General features: G+C 40.1%; 1 protein-coding gene across 7 annotated transcripts in view; it reads right to left on the reverse strand.

Annotated features, from left to right (window-relative positions):
* Positions 1 to 331: 331 nt before the first annotated feature.
* DZIP1 (DAZ interacting zinc finger protein 1) overlaps positions 332 to 20,675 on the reverse strand; it is a 56,727-nt gene continuing 36,383 nt past the window's right edge. For 4 of the 7 annotated variants that reach the window (XM_044779804.2, XM_044779802.2, XM_070520042.1 and 1 more), the window contains 9 exons: positions 17,292 to 17,351; positions 12,503 to 12,645; positions 9,376 to 9,538; positions 8,955 to 9,084; positions 8,304 to 8,354; positions 6,740 to 6,933; positions 4,850 to 4,980; positions 3,618 to 3,792; positions 332 to 1,408 (listed from right to left, as the gene is read on the reverse strand). In XM_044779804.2, the coding sequence (XP_044635739.1) occupies positions 1,332 to 1,408; positions 3,618 to 3,792; positions 4,850 to 4,980; positions 6,740 to 6,933; positions 8,304 to 8,354; positions 8,955 to 9,084; positions 9,376 to 9,538; positions 12,503 to 12,645; positions 17,292 to 17,351 (1,124 nt within the window). In that variant the 3' untranslated portion in view covers positions 332 to 1,331. The remainder of the gene's footprint in view (positions 1,409 to 3,617; positions 3,793 to 4,849; positions 4,981 to 6,739; positions 6,934 to 8,303; positions 8,355 to 8,954; positions 9,085 to 9,375; positions 9,539 to 12,502; positions 12,646 to 17,291; positions 17,352 to 20,675) is intronic. The other 3 variants (XM_044779806.2, XM_044779805.2, XM_070520043.1) reach the window with 1 other exon arrangement.

The raw sequence follows: 20,675 nt of genomic DNA on the forward strand, positions 1-20,675 counted from the left end.
TGAGAGCAGCGGCCGGGCGCCTTCTTAGGCACGGTGCGTTTTGTAGCTTTGCTTGTCTCTGTCCTACCAGGTGAAAATGTGACTGGGAGTTTATTAAAGCTTTTAGAAACTTAAAGTGAGCAAATGCGTAAAATGGCCCCTCTGGGGAGTTTTTAAAAGATGATGAGAGTGGACTACAAGTAAAAACGAGCCTGGTGGGAGAGAAACAGATAAAAAATTAGTTGTAACTTTTTGAGCAGCGTGTTATAAGGCATAGCTACCCAGGCAAGCTTAAATCCCCTAACGAGGTAAGTTTAACACAGAAATCACCTCTAATAACTCAGCCACAGTCACAATGATGTAATGGAAGCTTTACTTGAAAGGCTGACAAAATGAAGAGATATCTAAAACCTAACAAACCATTTAGTTAATGTTACTTTTTGGGGAAATAGTACAGGTAGTACCACAAAGTATACAAAAATGCAAAAAACAGTTTATATGAACTTTTTGACTGTTGACAACGTCATTGTTAAGAACAGAACTAAATTAGTTTTGAGGTATTTTATAATATGGGTTGAGCGTTTAAAAAGAGTGAAAAAAACTACATACACATATGAATTCAGTAAGGACTTGATCTTTTCATATTCTGATAAATCGACATTTAAAATAGCTACATTCTATTCATAAAATATCCAAGGTAAAGATTATGTGCAGAAGTAGTATTTAAAATTCTAAAATAATTGTTTAATAACAACATGCTTACAATGGCTCAAAGCTGCACATGGTCAAGGTACTTCTGGAAAATGTATTTAACATGGGCCTAGCTATATTTCTGTAATTCTAAACTTACTTCTATATGAAAAATAAGCAATATACTCTTAAGATTTCACTGATTTCACTAATTCAGCTTTAAGGATACTAATAGAATTGTATAATAAAACACTTCCAATGTGACAACGTACATAAGAAAGATACAAAAAGAAGAGTTCTAATTCAAACCAAAACTTGCTATAAGTTTTAAAAAAAGTCACTTAAAAATTAGTTGAAAAAAATACACTTAAACATTAGAGTACCATTCTGAAGAAGAAACTTTATGACGTCAATGACACTTATTTTTAAGCAGCATAAGTTTTAAACACCTTTATATACTTCAAGATACTGCTGACAATTTGTTTTTCAATACTGTACTGGGTGCCACTATAGTGACCCTTTTTCTTTGAATCATCTTCCTTGTCACTGTGGGAAATACTGTAAGGCAGGAATGTTAGAATCCTATAGGCAGATTATGGAAATACTGTGATCGTGAAATACTGTGGGCATCTGGAAGGATCTTCTGACACGTGGGATGACAGCTACACATCTGAAGAGTCACTCCAGTCAGTCACAGTTACTAAGCTGCTTTTCAATGTGCTTGATTCATCTTGAAGTCCTGTGGGGGGAGAGAGGAGGAAGAGGCCCCAGTGACTAAACAAGCACGTTGTTCAGCATGGATAAATCCATCACTTCATACTGTAACTTATCACTCAGTGTCTGAATCTGTTCACCAATCCCCAGCCCCACAAGCTGTGTAGGAGGCCACAGTACAATCTGGCCAGGAAATGGCCACATCTGTAGGATCCCCTTACAGGACCCTCATGTGGAAGCTCCTGCCCAGCCTCTCTCCTTCCCTGCATCCAGCACAGGGCCTGGATGTTGACAGTGCTCAACTCGTGTTGTTGTTGTTATTGACTCTGAGTGAACAGGTGGTAAAGAAAGGAGATTAAGGGGCTGGCCTGGTGGCATAGTGGTTAAGTTGGTGCACTCCGCTTCGGTGGCCCAGGCTTCATGGGTTCGGATCCCAGGTACAGACCCCACGCCCTGCTCATCAAGCCATGCTGAGGCGGCGTCCCACATACAAAACAGAGGAAGACTGGCACAGATGTTAGCTCAACAACAACTTCCTCAAGCAAAAAGAGAAGATTGGCAACAGATGTTAGCTCAGGGCCAGTCTGCCTCAATAAAAAGGCCAAAAAGAAAGGAAATAAAGTCAACAAGCCATGTAGGGATTAAATAGTAAAAACAGATTTTCTAGGGTAGATGAGCTTAAATATGAAGTTAGTTAAAAAGTGCCTTGAGCCACTGAAACAGTATAGTGTAGAGAATTCCTCTTGAATTTGACTCTGGACAAGTTTTCTTTGAAGGGCATGGGGTCATGGCACTGGGAGAAGAGAAAGGAATCGTACTGATGGCGTCCTCTTGGCCCTGTGCACTTACGAAGTCAGTGTAACATAAATGGTCTTTTGGTTTTTCAACTATTAGAATCGATCTTTAGCTATAGCACATATAACTTAATGGCAGTTACAAAACAGAAGGCAAATATTCTGATTTGACAACGTGAAAGTAAAGGCGCGGCTTTATAGATGGTGGAGAGAAAAGGAGAAGCGAAGGGCAGAGGCAGCCATGGCTCATCTTACAAAGAGGGGTGGCAAGAGATATGACTGGAAATGGAAAGAGTAAATGTAGAGACTGAAACGTTGGTTTAAAATTACAAATAGGGGTACAAAAATACTGAAGAGAGGGCATGAGTGGTATAGCAAGTGGAGACAATGAGCCAACTCCTCATCTGTCTTAGCAGGAGGTCAACGGTTCACATTTAAAATCAATGAGTCTAGAAATAGTGGTCTAAGTGCCTTACTCAGAGACACGCAGGTCCCCATCAGAGGCACTAACACAGAATCTATGGGAGGCGCTGCAGGTGGCGAGAGGTGGTGGCAAGGAGGAGCCCTTCTGCGCAACTTGACTTTCACTGTGCAAGAATTACTTTGATAAAAAATATAAATTACATTTTCTAATTTTAAAAATTAAATGCATTGAGGGGCCAGCCCTGTAGCGGAGTAGTTAAAGTTCTGCGTGCTCCATTTTGGTGGACCAGGGTTCGCAGGTTTGGATCCTGGGCGCAGACCTACTCCACTCATCAGCCATGCTGTGGCAGCATCCCACATACAAAATGGGGGAAGACTGGAAGAGATGTTAGCACAGGGGAAATCTTCTTTAAGCAAAAGAGGGGGAAGATGGGCAATGGATGTTAGCTCAGGGCAAATCTTTCTCACCAAATTTTTAATTTTTTAAAATTAAATGTATTGAGAGTTAAATTACTGCACTTATCTGGACTCTAGGACTTATCCTGGAACAATTTCAAGTAATGGTTTCATTTGCCATTTGTCCCACTGGCTACCATGCTACAAGAGAAATCTTCCTTCAAAGAAAATAAGGAAAAATATTTCACATGTAAACAGATTAATATGGGAAGACTGCTGGAAACATGGCCTCATTCAGGTGTATGAGTAGAAATTTTAATTTCTATGGGGCATCTGCATGAGGAGAATATTTGTATGGGCATTTTCAAAAATAATATAAAAGAATTTAAAGACTAAAGATTAGACTTAAAATTAAAAATAACTAGTAAATATATACCAATCAGTAAGTTGTACACATTCAGTCCTTACTTAAATAACAATGAAAACATCAAGATCTTTGTTATGCCAACAGACTGTTTTTGTCTGGTGACATATTAGCATAGTTTAATGAGGTATTTATAAAGATGAAACACAAATAACTGGAAAATGGACTGTGCCATGCTGGAGGCTAGAGCATCGAACCTTCTCCCTTTGGCCCCTTGGGGTTAGGTGCCCCCCAGGCACTTGGCACTTGAGTACAAGTCGATTCATTCTTCACAGGTGGAGGTTCTTTCTGTGCTTTCCCAGTTTTTTTCCCTGAAGATTTTTCTTCCTCTAAGGATGATATGTCCCAGTCATCGTCATCCACATCTGCGCACTAAAAGAAATACACGGAGAATAATGAATGTTTCTTCAAGAAACGGTGCATGTTAGGGCCCCCTACAATCATTTTGTGGGCTAGAGTGAGCCCCTAACACTGAATCAGAAAAGAAGCTGCAAACCTCACAGCATCCCCCGTCTGGTCATTTCTGGAGAGCAATGAAATGGGTTTGGAAATCCATGTTTTGAAAGCAGAGGGACCACCCCTTTTTTGTTTCTTGCCATGGAAATCTATGTTTCCTACTCTACCATTCATGAATTTAGAAAATTCCAGAAGCATCATGTTGCAGAAGTCAAGTCAGGGTGCTCCCCAAGGCGGAGCGAGGATGGCTCTGGGGCTTCTATCTCTGCGATACCATGACATTTAATTGTAGGAGACGTCACTGGAGGCCCCGCAGAAACGGCCCCTAACCAAAAGTGAAAAATTAAGAAAAGAGCGACTACTACTGGAAGACAGATGCGTTGTGCCCAGAAATACAAGGGGAGAGCCCCGTCTGCAGAAACACTGCGGTGTCCTGGGTGTTGGAAGTGCTGGGAACGCATTCAGACCTCGCCTCTAATCAGGCAGAGGGCCTCGGGCTCTGCCCTCAACTCGGTGCATGGATCTCTGAAGCACTTCTCCACGGACTCCGGCTCCCAAGTGGGGCTCAACCCTGAAAAGTCCCTATTTCACTTCCAGGTCACACCACGGAAGTGGAGAAGTCCCTGGACTTGGACCTGGAAGCCTCAGATTCTAGCCAGTACAAGTTTCTGTGTAAAACCATCTAATATCCGTAACCATCAAATCCTACACATGACAGACAACGTGACAAGATTCTGAAAACCTGTAAAGCCTGATAAGCACAGGACGTATTCGTTATCGTTCCAATACCTCTGATTCTCTATGGAATGGAAAGGAACACAATACTGAAAACAAGCTGTGGTAGAAATCTCAACCTCTAGTCTACTAAATAATTATAATTGTTTTATATTTCACTACAAAAAATACAATTATTAAGGTGTATTCATTAAAGATGGATTTCTCTGTGTATGTGAGCAAGTCAAAGTGATGTCACCTTTAGTTCTTCTTTTAATTCTTTTTTGATGAACGCCTCTGCGACGTTAATCCCACCAACTGGCTTATTCACGTTTCTGTGATTTGAAACCGTCCTTTCAACTTTTTCAGTTAGCGTTTGAATGGAGGTTCCTATATGACCAATAGAAAATAGTCAGTAAAATTTTTAAAAAATTCTATCTATCTTCAGTTCCAAAATAATCTTACAAGCAACTTTAAAAGCATCTAAGCTTAACAAGTGATTATGTTTTATTAAAATAAAATCAATCAATGTTTTTGGGGGTTGAAAAAAGTTACATTAAACACTTAGAATTCCTTTAAAAAAAAATCATGATCCTCTAAACTAGAAGCAATAAAATTTTCATTTTAATTCAAAGAAGGATGGGGGCTGGCCCTGTGGCATAGTGGTTAAGTTTGTGCACTCTGCTTCGGCAGGCTGGGGTTCATCGGTTTGGATCCTGGGCACAGATCTAGCACCACTCATCAAACCATGCTGTGGCAGCATCCCACATAGAAGAACTGGAAGGACTTACAACTAGGATATACAAATATGTACTAGGGTTTTGGGGAGTTAAAAAAAAAAAGGAAGATTGGCAAGTTAGCTCAGGGCCAATTTTCCTTACCAAAAAAAAATTCAAAGAAGGATGGTCTGATTCAAGTATGTGGTCAGACACATTAATTTCAGTGAGGTAACCTGCATGAATGGACTATTCATACGGGTATTTTCAAAAGCAATATTCATTTTTATTTATTTATTTTTATTTGTTTTGTGAGGAAGATTGGCCCTGAGCTAACGTCTGTTGCCAACTTCCTCTTTTTGCTTGAGGAAGATTGTCACTGAGCTAACATCTGTGCCAATCTTCCTCTACTTTATGTGGGATGCTGCCACAGCATGGCTTGACAAGCAGTGCTAGGTCCGTGCCCAGGACCCAAACCTGCGAACCCCAGGCCACTGAAGCAGAGGGCATGAACTTAAGTACTACGCCACCTGATATTAATTATTTTTAAGTGAATTAGTTATATTTTACATAATTATATAAATATATGGTATATACAAATTATATACATACAATAAATTAATTACATCTGATATGTTTAAAATATATAATTTTAGAATTTCATTAAACAGAATTTATTTTTTAAAAAATGACCCTTCAGCCTACTTCTCTTCAGCAAATTAACAGCAGTCACAGTCTTGGACCTTATGTTCCTTTAGAATTGTCTCATCTCCAAAAGGCAGCAGAGTGTATGAGAACAGCCATTCTCATAGTCACTCAGTGTTATGGGTTGAACTGTGTTCCCTTCAAATTCATATGTTGACGCCCTCACCTCCAGTACTTCCGTATTTGGAGATAAGGCCTTTAAAGGGGTAATGAAGTCAAAGTGAGGTCATTAGGGTAACCCTAATCCAGTATGATCAGTGTCCTCACAAAAATGGGAGATCTGGACACAGAGACATCATGGAGGGAAGCTGATGTGATGAGACATAGGAAGAAGATGGCCATCTCCAAGCCAAGCACAGAGGCACAGAACGGATCTTACCCTACCTCCTCCAGAAAGAACCAACCTCGCCACCCTTGATCTTGACCTTTCAGCCTCCAACTGTAGATGATACATTTCTGTTGTTTAAATCACCCAGTGTGTGATACTTCTTACAGCAGCCCTAGGAAACGAACACACCTAGGCACCCCCACTCCCTCCTCTCCTTCCACCTGCATATCAATTAGTTGCTAAGCCCCATCCATTTTTCTCAGGCAGCAGTAGCTTTTGGATTAGCCCTGTCCTTTCCTCCAGCACTTTCCCAGCTCAGGCTCCAGTGCTCGGTGCCCGCAGCTGAGAACCACCGACCTAAACAAAATTTCCACAAGGATTTTCAATGACAAAAACTAACCTGTGGGCTTGGGAGAAATATCGGAGTCCTCAATTTCACTTCCCTCGGTCCAGTCGGTGTCACTTTTGACGGTGTTCTTTCCAAAGCTGCTCCTGTTGTTTTTCGATGACTGCAGAGGAAGTAAGTCTGGGGATACGTAGGCCTGGATGAGGTCGTCATCATCCAACTCTTCCTCTGAACTAAAGGGAGGGGTCCTAAACAAATCAAAATCCAAACAGGGGAGCGCGGTTTTCATAAGTTTCAGGATTCGCAAGAGCTGTATCTCAGAGCAGTAGGAGCTTTCTCGGGGAATTCCCACCATAAAAAACCAATGCCCGTGTGGCCACAGAACAAGATCAGTGAGAAGGCCCAGGACTTATGCAAAAGGCTGCAGAGTCATTTCAAATCCAGACCCGCCGACCACATGGCATAGTCACCAAAATGGACTGAAGTTAGGACATTTCTCTTCTAAATCCAAACTTGTATATTCTTAATATTCTTGGTTTTTACGTATCTAAGGAAAATATTTCTCAGTGAGAAAAATATAATATTTTCTGCAATAAAACTACTCCATCTTTTAAAATAGTGTCACAACTTACATTTACAGTGCACCTTACCGTGTGCTGTTACATATACAATCTCATCTGTATTATCACATGATTATCACCCCATTTTAAAGTGAAATAGAAGTTGAGAGCAATGTTCATTCATTTAAAAAATATTCATTGAGGACTTAAATTCTACACAGTGTTCAGTTATACTACATCCCATGAAATAAGGCTTTTGCCATGAGATTAAGTACATGAAAAGTGCTTTTGAAGGGTCAATCATTATTTATATTGCATAATATTGTCTCTACTATATATATACATACATACAATTCCCCAATTAAGAGACATTTACAGCATCAATATCTCCAGAATAAGTCAATGATGATGAAATTCAATTATGATAAAATTAGTTTTACTCATAATTAATAACAGCAATATACTACAATTTATGGCATACCCACAAGTGCCAAGCACTGAGGCCAAGCCCTTTTCACGTATTCTTAATTTGAGAACTATCCTGTGCAAAAGGCAGCATCATTACATATTATACGTAAGAAAACTGAAGCTTAAAACAGGTAAGCAACTGAAATCAGTGGTACACAGTTAATGAGTGACTGAGGGAGCATTCTGAGTTTCCTAAGAGAGATAATGGTGTAGGGCGATCATCAACTTCCACAAGGAGCTAGAACACTAAAATATCATCTGACTACACTAGCATGGACCCAGCCACTAAAAGTCAACATCATTCATTTGATTTATCATGCTTATTGGAAATTACTTGACACTGAGGGGAATAATGGAAATGACCCAGGGTGGGCCTGCTTCTTAATGGAGGCCAAAATGTGATAAGTGCTATTGACTTATGTAATGTCTGATAAAGAAATAAAGACGTGTCACAAGTAACATCACCAAGGAATCATAAATGACATGTAATAATCATGGTTTTAGTTAACGATGTGAGCATACTAATTTACAATGAAAGGAACATCTGGTGAAAAGAATTTTTTAAATGACCTTCCATCACAAGTACTCACGTAATAGTTGACTTTCTGGGAAAATGATCTTCTATGATATTTTTCTTAATTCTAAAAAACAACAGGAAAACATTTCTAAACAGCATAAGTGAATAATGTAATTTAACATAAATTTCAATGGAATTGGTGAATTTTGCTTTTAACATATATTAAAGAGGGAGAGCAACAAGTCTCCTGGGACCAATGAGAGATGGGTAGAAATTGCAAGTGTGATTCTCCATTGGGTCAAACGTTGTTATGGGCTGAATGTGTGGGTTTCCCTGAAAATCCCTATGTTGAAGCCCAAACCCCCAATGTGATGGTATCTAAAGATGGGGCCTTTGGGAGGTAATTCATTTAGATGAGGTTATAGGGGGGATCAGTACATAAGGGGATTAGTGTCCTTATAAGAAGAGGAAGAGAGTCCAGAGCTCACTCTCTCTCTTCCTGCCAAATGGGCACAACGAGAAGGGGGCTGTCTGCAAGCCCAGGAAGAGAACCCTCACCAGAACTGACTAAGCCGCCATCTTGATCTTAGACTTCCAACCTCCAGAAGTGTGAGGAAATGAATCTCTGTTGTTTAAGCCACCCAGTCTATGGTATTCAGTTATGGCAACCCGAGCTGACTAAGATAAACGTTAATAAAAAAATTTTAGGGTTGAAAATACTCACTTTGGAACAGATGTCCTGTCACTAAATACAGGTCTTTGTCTAACCAATTGTCTGCTTTTGGGAGGAAGTTGTATTGCCTTGGGTATTTCTCCAGTTGAAAGGGTCTCCACTTGAGAAGCACCGTACTTATCTGGAATAGTGGTGTCATTCATGAGTCTCCATTTGGTGAAAAGCAGGAAAAAATAGTACAATACTGTATATGCCGGCAATGAAATGAGCAAGCCTGCCTCTGGGGTGTGGTCCACAATATGGGAGGTTTTTTAATGTAAAAACAAAATCCAAGACCCAACTTTTAATGGATCAAACAGTAACAGAGTTGCCAATTAAGTGGTAAAGTTTGTGAACCATTTAAAATTATGAAAAGGTTGTTTGATTTCACTCCCATCTGCAGAAACAAGATGGCAGTCGGTAACAGGCTTACCTGGAGACTGTAATGTTCTCTCCTCAATTTTACAGCTGATCTGATGTTCAAGGAATCCTCGAATTTGCTGAATGTTAGGTATTTGTCTTTCTCGTTCAAGTCTTGCTGATTCCACGGTTCTTAGCGCTCTATTCAAGTGATCGCTTGGAATACCGCGCACATCCTGAAGGAATAAAATGTTAATTTTCCGGGGTGCTTTTCATTTCATGGACATTTGTCAGTTTTAACTGTGCCAACCTTCCATCCTTACTGCCTCATGTAAGGTAGGGGACCCCCAACATATAACACACAGTCCTGACCCCAACAGGAGCTCACAGTGCAATGAGACACAAAAGGAGTGTATATGACTGTCTATGACTGGTCAGCAGAACAAGGCCGTGAGTGCCAGGACTGAATGCACAGGTGTGTGACTGTGACTGATTAACCAATAACGCAAGGTGTGTCATAAGAGCTGAATGAGTCCACAAGGGCTAGAGAAGTTCCATGGAGAGATGCTATCGGAGGCCTAAGGGGGAGGCTGGGCCATGCCCTGAAGGACGAGTGGAATCAAACAAGTAGAAACACGGGAATATTCTAGATGGGAGGGATTGGGGTGGGGGCACTTTGTAGGAAAAGGAGAATCAGTTGGGGCAGAAGCAGCCCAGTGGCTAATGCTACAAAGGACTAGGTGACATCAGAAAATGAGACTGAAGGCCGAAATGAAAAGCTTTAACGTTATTTCACAGGTAAGAGAAAGTCATCAGAGGTTTTCAATTATGAAAATACCATAATTAAAGAGGTAATTTGATAAAATTCATCTGGATTTGACGGGAATCTAGACAAAAGAAAACTAGTTAAAGGGCTATTTATTAATTTATTCAACAGTGGTGTCACACACACTCCCCCCGCCCTTCCCTCAGTCTTCCCTCTCCCAGGACGTGGCTCCACCACCCACCCAGGTGCCCAGGACAGAAATCTCCATCATCAGAATCAAGTGCCACCTCCAAGAAGTTTTCTCTGACCTCAGTTATTCAGTCTCCTCTACATTTCCTCCATTTCATTGTACAATCTATCATCGTGGATCTACCATCTGTCTGTGTGAGCAGGTGCTCAATGCCTGTCTTCCTATACCCGGTAGCTGGACGGAAAAACCCAATCCTGTACAAATGTCAGTCCTTCCTAATTAATATACAAAATTTAAGGCAATTCCAATCAGAATTCCAATAGGGGTTATTCTGGAACTGCAGAAGCTGTTTCTAAAGTTCACTAGAAAACAAAATATGGAAGACTGCCAAGAAATCTTTGAACTAAGAAAACTAATGAGGAAGGCATGGCCTATAGCAGATACTAAAATACAGGACAAAGCTACTGCAATAAATCAGTGTGGTGTTGGTAAAGGGATACAATTGAAAGGGTAAAGCAGTGCAAAACAGTTAAAAATCCAAAAACAAATCCGAATGTATACAGGAATTTCCTATATGCCATTTCAAATAAATGGGGAAAGGATGGGTTATTCAATAAACGATATTAGGACAACCAATTCAACTGGAAATAAGGTTAGATCTCCAACTCATTGTTTCCAAAATTAATTGTTAAAGCCCAGACAGACCCCCCCCAAAAAAAGTCAAACAAAAAAACCTACCCAAGCACTAGGAAAAAAAACATAGAATGTTTTTATAATCTTAAGATAAAAGGAAATGTCCAAAATAAAGTATATGATCCCTAAACCATATGCAAACAACCAACATGAAAACTAGTTTCAGGAAATAATTCACATAGGAGCTACTGACATTCCATGAATCTGTTTGATTTCTACCACCCTAAGGGTAGTCAAACCCAACTAACAAGAGTCTACATACCGACAACATGATCTGAAAGATGTAGAGCAACCAGAACTTGTACACACTGACAGGGATGGTATAAATTGGTATAAATACTTAGGAAAACAATATGGCTACACCTATTAAAACTAAACATGTATACTCTCAGATTCAGCAATCCCATTCCTAGATATGTATCCAAGAGAAAGGAATGCCTATATCCACCAAAAGGGATGTACAAAAATGTAACAGCCAAAGAGAGCCCCAACCCGGAAATCCAAATGTCTAGCAACAGGAGAACAGATAAAATGTAGTATATTCAGACAATAGAATACTATACCACAAACTATTGCGAAATGAAACAATGGGTATGAATCTTACAGACAAAATCATAAGCAAAAGAAATCAAGATACAAAATGCTATCTAATGTATGATTTCACTCATAGGAGGTTCAAGGACAAGCAAAACTAGGAATAGTCTTTACCTCTTCTTGGGGATTAGGGGATGATATTGATGAAGAAAACGCAAAAGAGAGTCTTCAAGGGTATGGGAGATAATCAATCTCTTGATCTGCGTGGTAGTTACAGAACACACACACACACGTACAAATCCATATATATGCAAATATACTATACACACAAGCACACACATGCATGTACATGAGGCACAAATGTACATGTGTATGCACCCGTGCACTCATGCATGCATATGTATGCACATTCTTTTTATACACATACATATAACCACACATGCATATGCAGACACACATACACACAGGTATATAAATTCAAGTTGTTCACTTAAGATTTATGTATTTATGTATGTCAATAAAAAATATAAAAAGCAAAGATTATATAAATATGATGTACTAGAATTATTCAATCTGGCAACAACACAAAATATAATTCATTCATCTATTCATTTAACAAGTATTGCTCAAGTGCTGAGTTTGTCATAGGCAATAATTTGGAGTTCACACCAGAATGTACGCAACACTGCAACTGCCGAGACACAAACCCTGCACCTTCATTACTAGCCATGTGACCCGAAGCAAGCTGCTTCGCCCCTCTGTAAAATGGAGCTAATATTGTCTCTTACCTCAAAGATTTATTCCTATGTCTAAATGAGTTAATATTTGCAAAGCTCTTAGAAAGGTACTAGGCACAGAGTGAATGCCTTCTAAGTGTCTGATAAATCATGTCACATTAGCTTCCGGTCTCCAAATATGGGCAGATCTGACCTGCCTCCTTCTCTTCTCTAATCCTTTCTTATTTAGAAAGCAAAATAAAACAGAACCAACAAATATTCCCAAAATCAATTAACTTACCGCATTAATCCCCAAGGTTTCCAGCTTCTCCACCAAACTCTGCTCCAAGACTGTTCTGATTTCCCTAGTGAGGGAGGGGTTATTCTTCAAAGCTTTCCTTAAATGGATGTTGTTGTTATGTAATTTCTGTTCATTTTCCCTTCCTGAAATAAGGTTTCAAAAATGTGTTAAAAAAAATTAAACAAACACGTTAAATCTCTAAGCAGAAAATGGCAAAACACAACTTTTAAACAGCAAGCAGGCAATGCTTAAGTTTTTGGATATTTTAGTCATTCAGCACAATATATAATGCTTAAGTATCATAACTTTTAAAACTATCTTAAGTCTGCTTCGAAACTTCAGTGTCTTTAATGAGCCTTTCTTAACCACTTAACTGAATTATAGCTAGATAAATAACGCAAGAAAAATGTCTCTATAGAAGTGCACGGTGGAGAAAACTATTTAGAAGTTCCATGTTTCATCCTAAAATTATTTTATACTTCCTGAATAATTCATCTCTCCTAAATTCACTTAGAATTTAGGTATCATTTAATGAAGAAAAAGTCCTAGTTATTTTAAATAAGCAAGTTTTTATATAATAAATTTAGCAGAAGTTAAATTCATATAAAATTACAAAATGTGGAAATTATTATGCCTCTTAAAATATTTACCAAAATGAAAAAGAAATTAACAAAAGCCTTAGGAAAAGTATATTTTGTTTAAAACGACCTATAATTAAAAACAAAGAAAAAACAACAGGCCACATTCCCCCCTCTTTTCCTTCCCTATTTCTCTTCTATTCCACTACAAAAGTGTCCAGTTCAAGAAGAGTTTGGAGAAGGGGGCATAATCTTGGAGAATTGAGTCCTTATGTCAAAGGAAACTGCAGACTTGATGAAAGAGACTCAGTGCTGGGCAGTTCAGAGCCTTAGCGAATGTCCAAAGGGTGAGCTGGGAGACTGCAACAACAGTACTAGCATTTTGGAGTCTAGTTTCTGAACAGGGGTGTTTCACTCAATAAGGGTGGCACCAAAACACTGCGTAGGTCGGGGGCTGCAGGGCGCCCCCCAAAGACACTCCATTCTTCCGAGGCCTCATCTATCTCAGTACACGGGATTTCTTGGTACCCACGGACCTCAGATTTGCAGGAGATCTTGAACAAAATGCCTTTTGGTTAAGATGTTTTCTAAAAGCTAGTTCACTTCCAGTAGTAAAGAATATTTCTGTTCATTAATAAATGATTTTGCTGAAAGCAAAATTAGTCAAATTACTATTTGAACATTAAATAGGAGGAAAAATCCTGCATGAAGATGCTTTTCTATACTCTGCTACTGCAGCCTGCTAAATTGAAATTATGAAATTTTGTACAATTATATATGAATAAACGCTGGAAGTAATGTTGAATTTTATATTCTCAGCGTTCATGCTGCTGTTTTCCCACCACTGTTTCCCAGTATCTCGAAACCACCTAAAAAAAAGCACTTCTGTCCTAGGAAGTGACAATCCAACAAAATCTAGAGGGCTGAGCTGTAGCCATGGCTGTGCCATTGGTTATGGCTGCTAATTGGCCATCAAGTCTGCAACTGTCTAGTGCTAAAAATAAAAGAGGTACCAAGACAGAGCCTGGAAGTCATGGTGCTGCCATGAAACAGACACACCTCCTGCCCCAATTATGCAAAGATAATTTTTTGGCCAGTTTCTGGGATATAAAGGGAACTACACAGAAGCAAAGCATGAAGAGAGGCTCTGGGCCCTGTCTGCTCCGGGACATGGGGCCATATGCAGGGGTCAAGAGATGCCGAGAATGGCTTGGCCACAGTTTTGAAGAGTCCTAAGGCCTTTGATAGCAGTTGTTGAATTCATTTGCTGATTGATCGAGGTTCACCCTTAACCCTGATGACAAGTTCATTCTGATGACCGAGTCTCCCCAAATGACCACAGATTAAACATTTCCCTCTGTCCTCAAATTCACTTTATACGTTGGTGCTTGCTTTGGAAAGCCATTGATAGATAATTAGAACCCCTTGGTAGGAAGGACTCTTACAAGGCTGGGGCTGGTCGATGGAAGCAAGAGAAAGAATGTAGAGTAGAAAAAAGAACTAATAAAGCTTTTATGTAAAGGTGGAATTAATCACTTGAAAGCCAACCAAAGCACGTATTGCTCAACAAGATGAACAAGACAAAACTTTCCAGAGATCAGCATTTCCTCTAATTAAAAATTTTAGAGCACACCAAAAAGACGGCCAAAGCACAGCAGTCTACACTTGATCAGCTGTATCAGACATACACCAACCATATATGGTAAGCAAATAATTGTAGCACAAAGCAAACAGTAAAAAACAAAACAAAAAAAGCAGAATTTCTGAGTTGCAAGAGACTTTACCACCTAGGAACCAATCTCATTTTTCACACAAGGACACTAAAACCAGAGAGGTAAGGCGACTTCCCCAAAGGCCACCCAGCTAGACCTGGACCATTCTTTCTCCATCACTTTGTTCCTTGTGTTACATTATGGAAAAGCAGAAAACCTGGACTTTGGTTCCAGCCCTGTCACTAATTACACTCTACTGCCTGGAGCAAGCTCCTAATCCTGCTGTTTCAAGTTTCTGAAAAATAAAATGGCCTCTAAGACCCCTCTTGGCCCTCACATTCTAACATCCTAGAGAACAGCAAGATCAAGCACGCCTCTACACAACTGTCAAAAAGTAAGGATGCAGAAATGGTCATGTAAGACTTATTTGTGGGTAACAGCCATAGTGTTTTGCAAACCACTGCCAAAATTTAGTTGCACAGGCATTATCTGCAAAATGTTAGCACAAGCTGAAGAATTTATTGATGGCAATTAATCTACTGCCAGCATGCTGGCTCCACGGAGGCACTAGAGGTCCCTGATTTCTCTAACAGCGCCCTTGGACTTGGGCGTTTTCGGTGGTCCTCAGCACTCTCCTATCTCCCACTAGAGCTGGGTCTAAGATTATTTTCTTTCCTAGTCTGGTTCCCCAAATGTGGCAACAACCAATGATGGTGTTTGCTGTCAACAATCCCAAACTTACACCTTACAATGTCTGGGTAGAAGAACTCTAAAAGAAACATAGGCAGAATATGCAGTGGGTGGAACCTGAAACCAAAGTGGTGATGGTGGACAAATAGGGATTCCTCTTGGAGCCAGCTGACATGTTTTTCTTTTTTTTTTTTTTTTTAAAGTTTTTTTTTTTTTTTTTTTAAGATTTTATTATTTCCTTTTTCTCCCCAAAGCCCCCTGGTACATAGTTGTATATTCTTCGTTGTGGGTTCTTCTAGTTGTGGTATGTGGGACGCTGCCTCAGCGTGGTCTGATGAGCAGTGCCATGTCCGCGCCCAGGATTCGAACCAACGAAACACTGGGCCGCCTGCAGCGGAGTGCGCGAACTTAACCACTCGGCCACGGGGCCAGCCCCCCAGCTGACATGTTTTTCAAATGAGCATGAACTACATGACCTGAGGCTCCAGTTTCTCATAATTCTGGACCCTTTCTATGACCCTCCTGACTCATTTCATAGATCCTTCAGATAATAAGATATTTTGTGTTCCCAACATCAGGAAATGATATGTAAAAGAGAGAAAGCAAGGTACTTAAAAGAAAAATGAAAACACATATCATGAAGATATTATGGATATGCCTGATTTAGTCACTTCTCAGTTTGTAGCCTTGTAAAAAAACATTTTGGAAAATATCCAGAGAACACAGAAGTTATAACAAATATTAAGAATTAACATATTAGAATATATAATTTTACTTCTCTTCCTAAGAAAAATGACAAAACCAGAGCCAATTTAAATATTAACAATTTGCTTTCTCCTAAAGAAGTGATATCTGGTAAAGCATTATTATAACTAAGGAGAAAATTATGATAAACCAATTCAGATATAATTGTTTTAGGATCTACAAGTCTAGCATTAGAAAATATTCTGTTTAATGTAAAAAGATTTTCATAAACTAAAAAAATTAATTGATAGAAAATAACTTTTTGAACTGCTAAATAAAATGAGTAAGGAGTAATAATTTTAATTATCTCCCCAAACTTGTAACAACTCCCAACTTCCACCACAAAGATATTATTCTGCACATAAATATTCCACATTCAGAGCTCAAATATTATGTTATCCTTGCTATTAAAAATAATTTTTCAAATGGGCACTTCACCCATTCATTTCACAGATTCAGGGTATGAGAAATAGCAACTGTGACTCGAATATTTTTGTATCAACTGGCACAACATACGTGTATCAACTTGTCATCTGATCAGAAAATATCTACATTGACATAAAGACTTAAATTTTTTTTAATTCCCAGACACAGGAAATTTCTTATTCAAATGCTAGAAGAATAGAGTAAAGGGGCTGGCCCACTGGCGTAGTGGTTAAGGTCACATGCTCCGCTTCAGCAGCCTGCCGTTTGTGGGTTCGGATCCCAGGCACAGACCTACGCACTGCTCATCAGGCCATGCTGTGATGGTATCCCACATACAACAAGAGGAAGACCAGTATGGATATCAGCTCAGGGACAATCTTCCTCAAGTAAAAAGAGGAAGGTTGGCAACAGATGTTAGCTCAGGGCCAAAATTCCTCCCCCAAAAAAAGAAGAAGGGAAAAATGTAACAGCATATTAGGGGAACAAGAGGGCAGAATGCTACATACAGATTGAAAATGTAATCCAAACCTAAATGTCTTCCCTAAGTTTGATACTGTATGATAAAAAACTACTGGATTGGATTTTCGAGGCTTGGTTTTACTCTCTGCAGGTATAAACCTTGATCAAGCCCTTTGTTACCTTTTTCTTCCTCTGAAAGTTCTTCTATTGGTTCCAGTATGTGCGATGAGAATGCCTGTTCTATTAATGAGGAAAAAGAAAAACAGTACAAATAGGACAACAGCAAAGTAAAATTAGTTTCTTTCCCAACAATTTTGAAAGATATACTTCCACAGCATTTTAATCATGCCTAAAACAGCAAGAATTTACTGGAGAAAAAATATTGAGGCAGTCTGTTAAAGCCCGTTGCTCTTTCATGGTATCTTCACTTTTTATGTATTTTCCACTAATTCCGCTCTCAGGCGGTTATATTTTTAAATAATTAAGTTAAAGTTTCTCACTCATCAACACAGACAATTCTTTTAAGGAACAAGGACACAACTGCAAAAGATCTTCACCTCTCCCTAAAAATATTTCCCTTATAAAATATTTTGATCAGGTGGCTAAATAGAAAATTATTGAAAATGTTTCAATTCCCAAAAATAAAAACATAACAGCTTCCCAAGGGCCCTGGGATTCCTACTTCTCAGTAGCCCCAGGGTCTTCAAGTGGTGGGACCAGGACGGTGAAAGGGCAAAGACAGGTGGTCGAGGGTCAGCAGCAGGACTAAGACCCATTATTACACACCTCCATGTCCCTAAACCATGTTTCAAGGCCGAGTTCTGCTCCCAGAGAGCCACCAGGGCAAGGCTGCGGACAGATGACAGAGGAAGACGGGCTTTTTCCAATCCTACTGCAGAACAGCAGCCAGGGCAGACGAGGGTGATTTCCCAGGGATCTGTTACTATGCAGGCACAAGGAAACGCCCAGGCAGCATGGATAAAGCCAAACCCCATCCTACTGACAGAGGGAAAGCTCCTTCATGGGGAAGATCCAGTTTGGGCGGAAGGTCTAACCACGGCAGTCAGGCATTAGACATGGAATGAAATGCAACCAGAAGTCCAGCTCAGGAGGGGCGTGGTTCGCTCATCTTCAGCTTGGAGACTGACACGGGGCGCCTCCCCAGAGAGCTGCCCACCTGCACCCACAAGGCAGAGGTCATTTCAGTCTACCACCAGACCCCAGGGTGGGTGACTGGCAAGGGTAGTAATGGCCAACATTACTCAGTGCTCACCAGGCTGTTAGGCACAGATCTAAGTGCTTTGCAGGTATTATCTCAGATTTAATGCCTCCTACTTTGAAGGCCTGGCTTTTAATTTATTAAAGGGTATTTCTGGTATTCTACTTTAGGCATATACAAATATATACACACACACACAAATGTATACAAACAAATATTTATATTATATTTACGTATACATAAACAGGCTTTTATAGCGTGTTCAGCAACCTACTCAACATATCTTACATTTACTGTATGGGAGAAATGCATTTTAAACTACTTTCGAGTGAACTTTTGGAATATAGTCTATCAGTAAATAGGAGTTCACTTTAATTTTGAAACATGAACATGGCCCCACAAAGGAGCATTTAATTCCATGTACCACAAATGCTGAACACCAAAAATGTGCTTTCAAATTTGTTAGTCAGCATCAAGATTTTAAAGTTACACAAATAAAGAAAAAAAAATTCTAACTGTGTGGTGATGGATGTTAACGAGACTTGTTAAGGCGATCATTTTGCAATATATACAAGTACCAAATCATTAGATTGCACACTTAAAACTAATATAATATTAGATCTCAATTATATCTCAATAAAAAATTAAAAAATAAAGTTACACAGATAGACTATTTTACATTTGAACTGCTGAAAATAGAGATTTTAGGAGGATAGCTAATTTTGGTTCTTTAAAAGTCACATGGTTTATATTCTATTGTACTTTAAGAAAATGACAAAAATAAAGTTATGAGGAAAAGTTCTATGAAATCTCACAAAATCCTCATATGCATACTTATTATCATTATATTACAGGGATAGTCCTATGACTTATTTCTCTTGAGTCAGGATAGACTCAAAATCCTGACGTTTCCTGCTGTGGTGCAGAGGCCAGGGTTCTGGGGGAGGGGCAGATCCCTGAACCTGGGCTCCTACAATAAAGGCTGAGCAAGTGAGGTCCACCAGACCCCAGCTCCCCAAACTTGCAGGCTGATGTCCCAAGAGGGGAGGGAAGGGCCTGCCATTCTTATGCTTTATAAGCCACAGCTCCAGCCTCCAAATGTCCCACGTCCTGTCTGAGCCGAGATCTCAGGGTGAGAGCTGAAACTCTCAGAGGCTTGGTTTCTCCTGTGAATTTGCTGGAGGCTTCCAGAAAAATCCTTACATCAGTTTCCTACCATTGCCTCCAGAATTAAAACGCCCAGATCTCTACCCAGCTGTTTCTTCCACTGGCTGATTTTGTTGGACTTCATCATGCCTACCCTAGAAGCTAACATTCAGCCAGTGCTTGCTCAGTGGCTCCTGCTCCAAAGCCCCTGCCTCATTTGATCCCTAGCACAGCCCACTGAGGTGGCCATTACTATTTTCCCCATTTGGCAGGCAAGGAAACCTAAGCCTACGGTTTCATGAGTCAACCGTGAATCCTGACTGTCTGCTTCCAAAGTCCAGGCTCTTGGACACAAAACCATGAAGCCTCCTTACTTGCTGGGTTTGTCTTCCAGACTTCTCTAAATGGCACCACCATCCACCCAGTATCTGAGCTCATCATGTTCTGACCCTTCTCTTGCCCTTGCCCCCAATCAATTGCTCAGCCTTTCCACTAATTCCACTGAACAGCTGTTATGTCCACTTCCTCTTCCTCGGTAAGGAATCTCACAGACTATTACTACCATCCCCAACTGGTCTCCCCAGCTCTGATTTTTTGAACACACTCTGGTCAGGCTAAGCTTCTCGAGGCCTAGCTCTCCAATCCTACCATGCCCAACCTCAAAAACATTCAGCAGCTACACAGTGCCAAAAGAATGGCCCTGAACAGATATTGTCTGGGACGCAGTGGTGGCCAGGAACAGTCTCAACCAACCTTATTCCCTCAAATCTCTTCTGCATACTCTATGCTTAGCCAAATAATTCATCCACACCATTAATTCACATCTAGTGCTTTCCCACTCTCTTTTGCTTCTACTTTTTGCTTTGTCTCAGCTGAAGGGAGCCTATACTCTCCACTAAACCCAGCGCAACCCACATGTGATAACTGATTGCCTCAAGCCAGGAAAATTCCAAAATGAGTTAGCTCCTGGTAAGTTCTGCTGAGACCTCCAGGCAGATGCACTTAGGTTCAATGTCCCCTTCCGTCCAATCCTGCTTCTCTCACAGGTGTTGTCTGAGGGCACTGCCCAAAAAACCTTCCACCTGCAAGTCTCTGCCTCAGAGTCTGTTTCCCAGGGAACCCAGCCTAAGATGGTGGGTAATCATGACATTGTTCATGGTAAAGAACCTCGTCAAACTTTGAGATGGAACAAAAGGAAA

Source organism: Equus asinus, chromosome 11 (genome assembly GCF_041296235.1).
Source record: "Equus asinus isolate D_3611 breed Donkey chromosome 11, EquAss-T2T_v2, whole genome shotgun sequence".
NCBI lineage: Eukaryota > Metazoa > Chordata > Mammalia > Perissodactyla > Equidae > Equus > Equus asinus.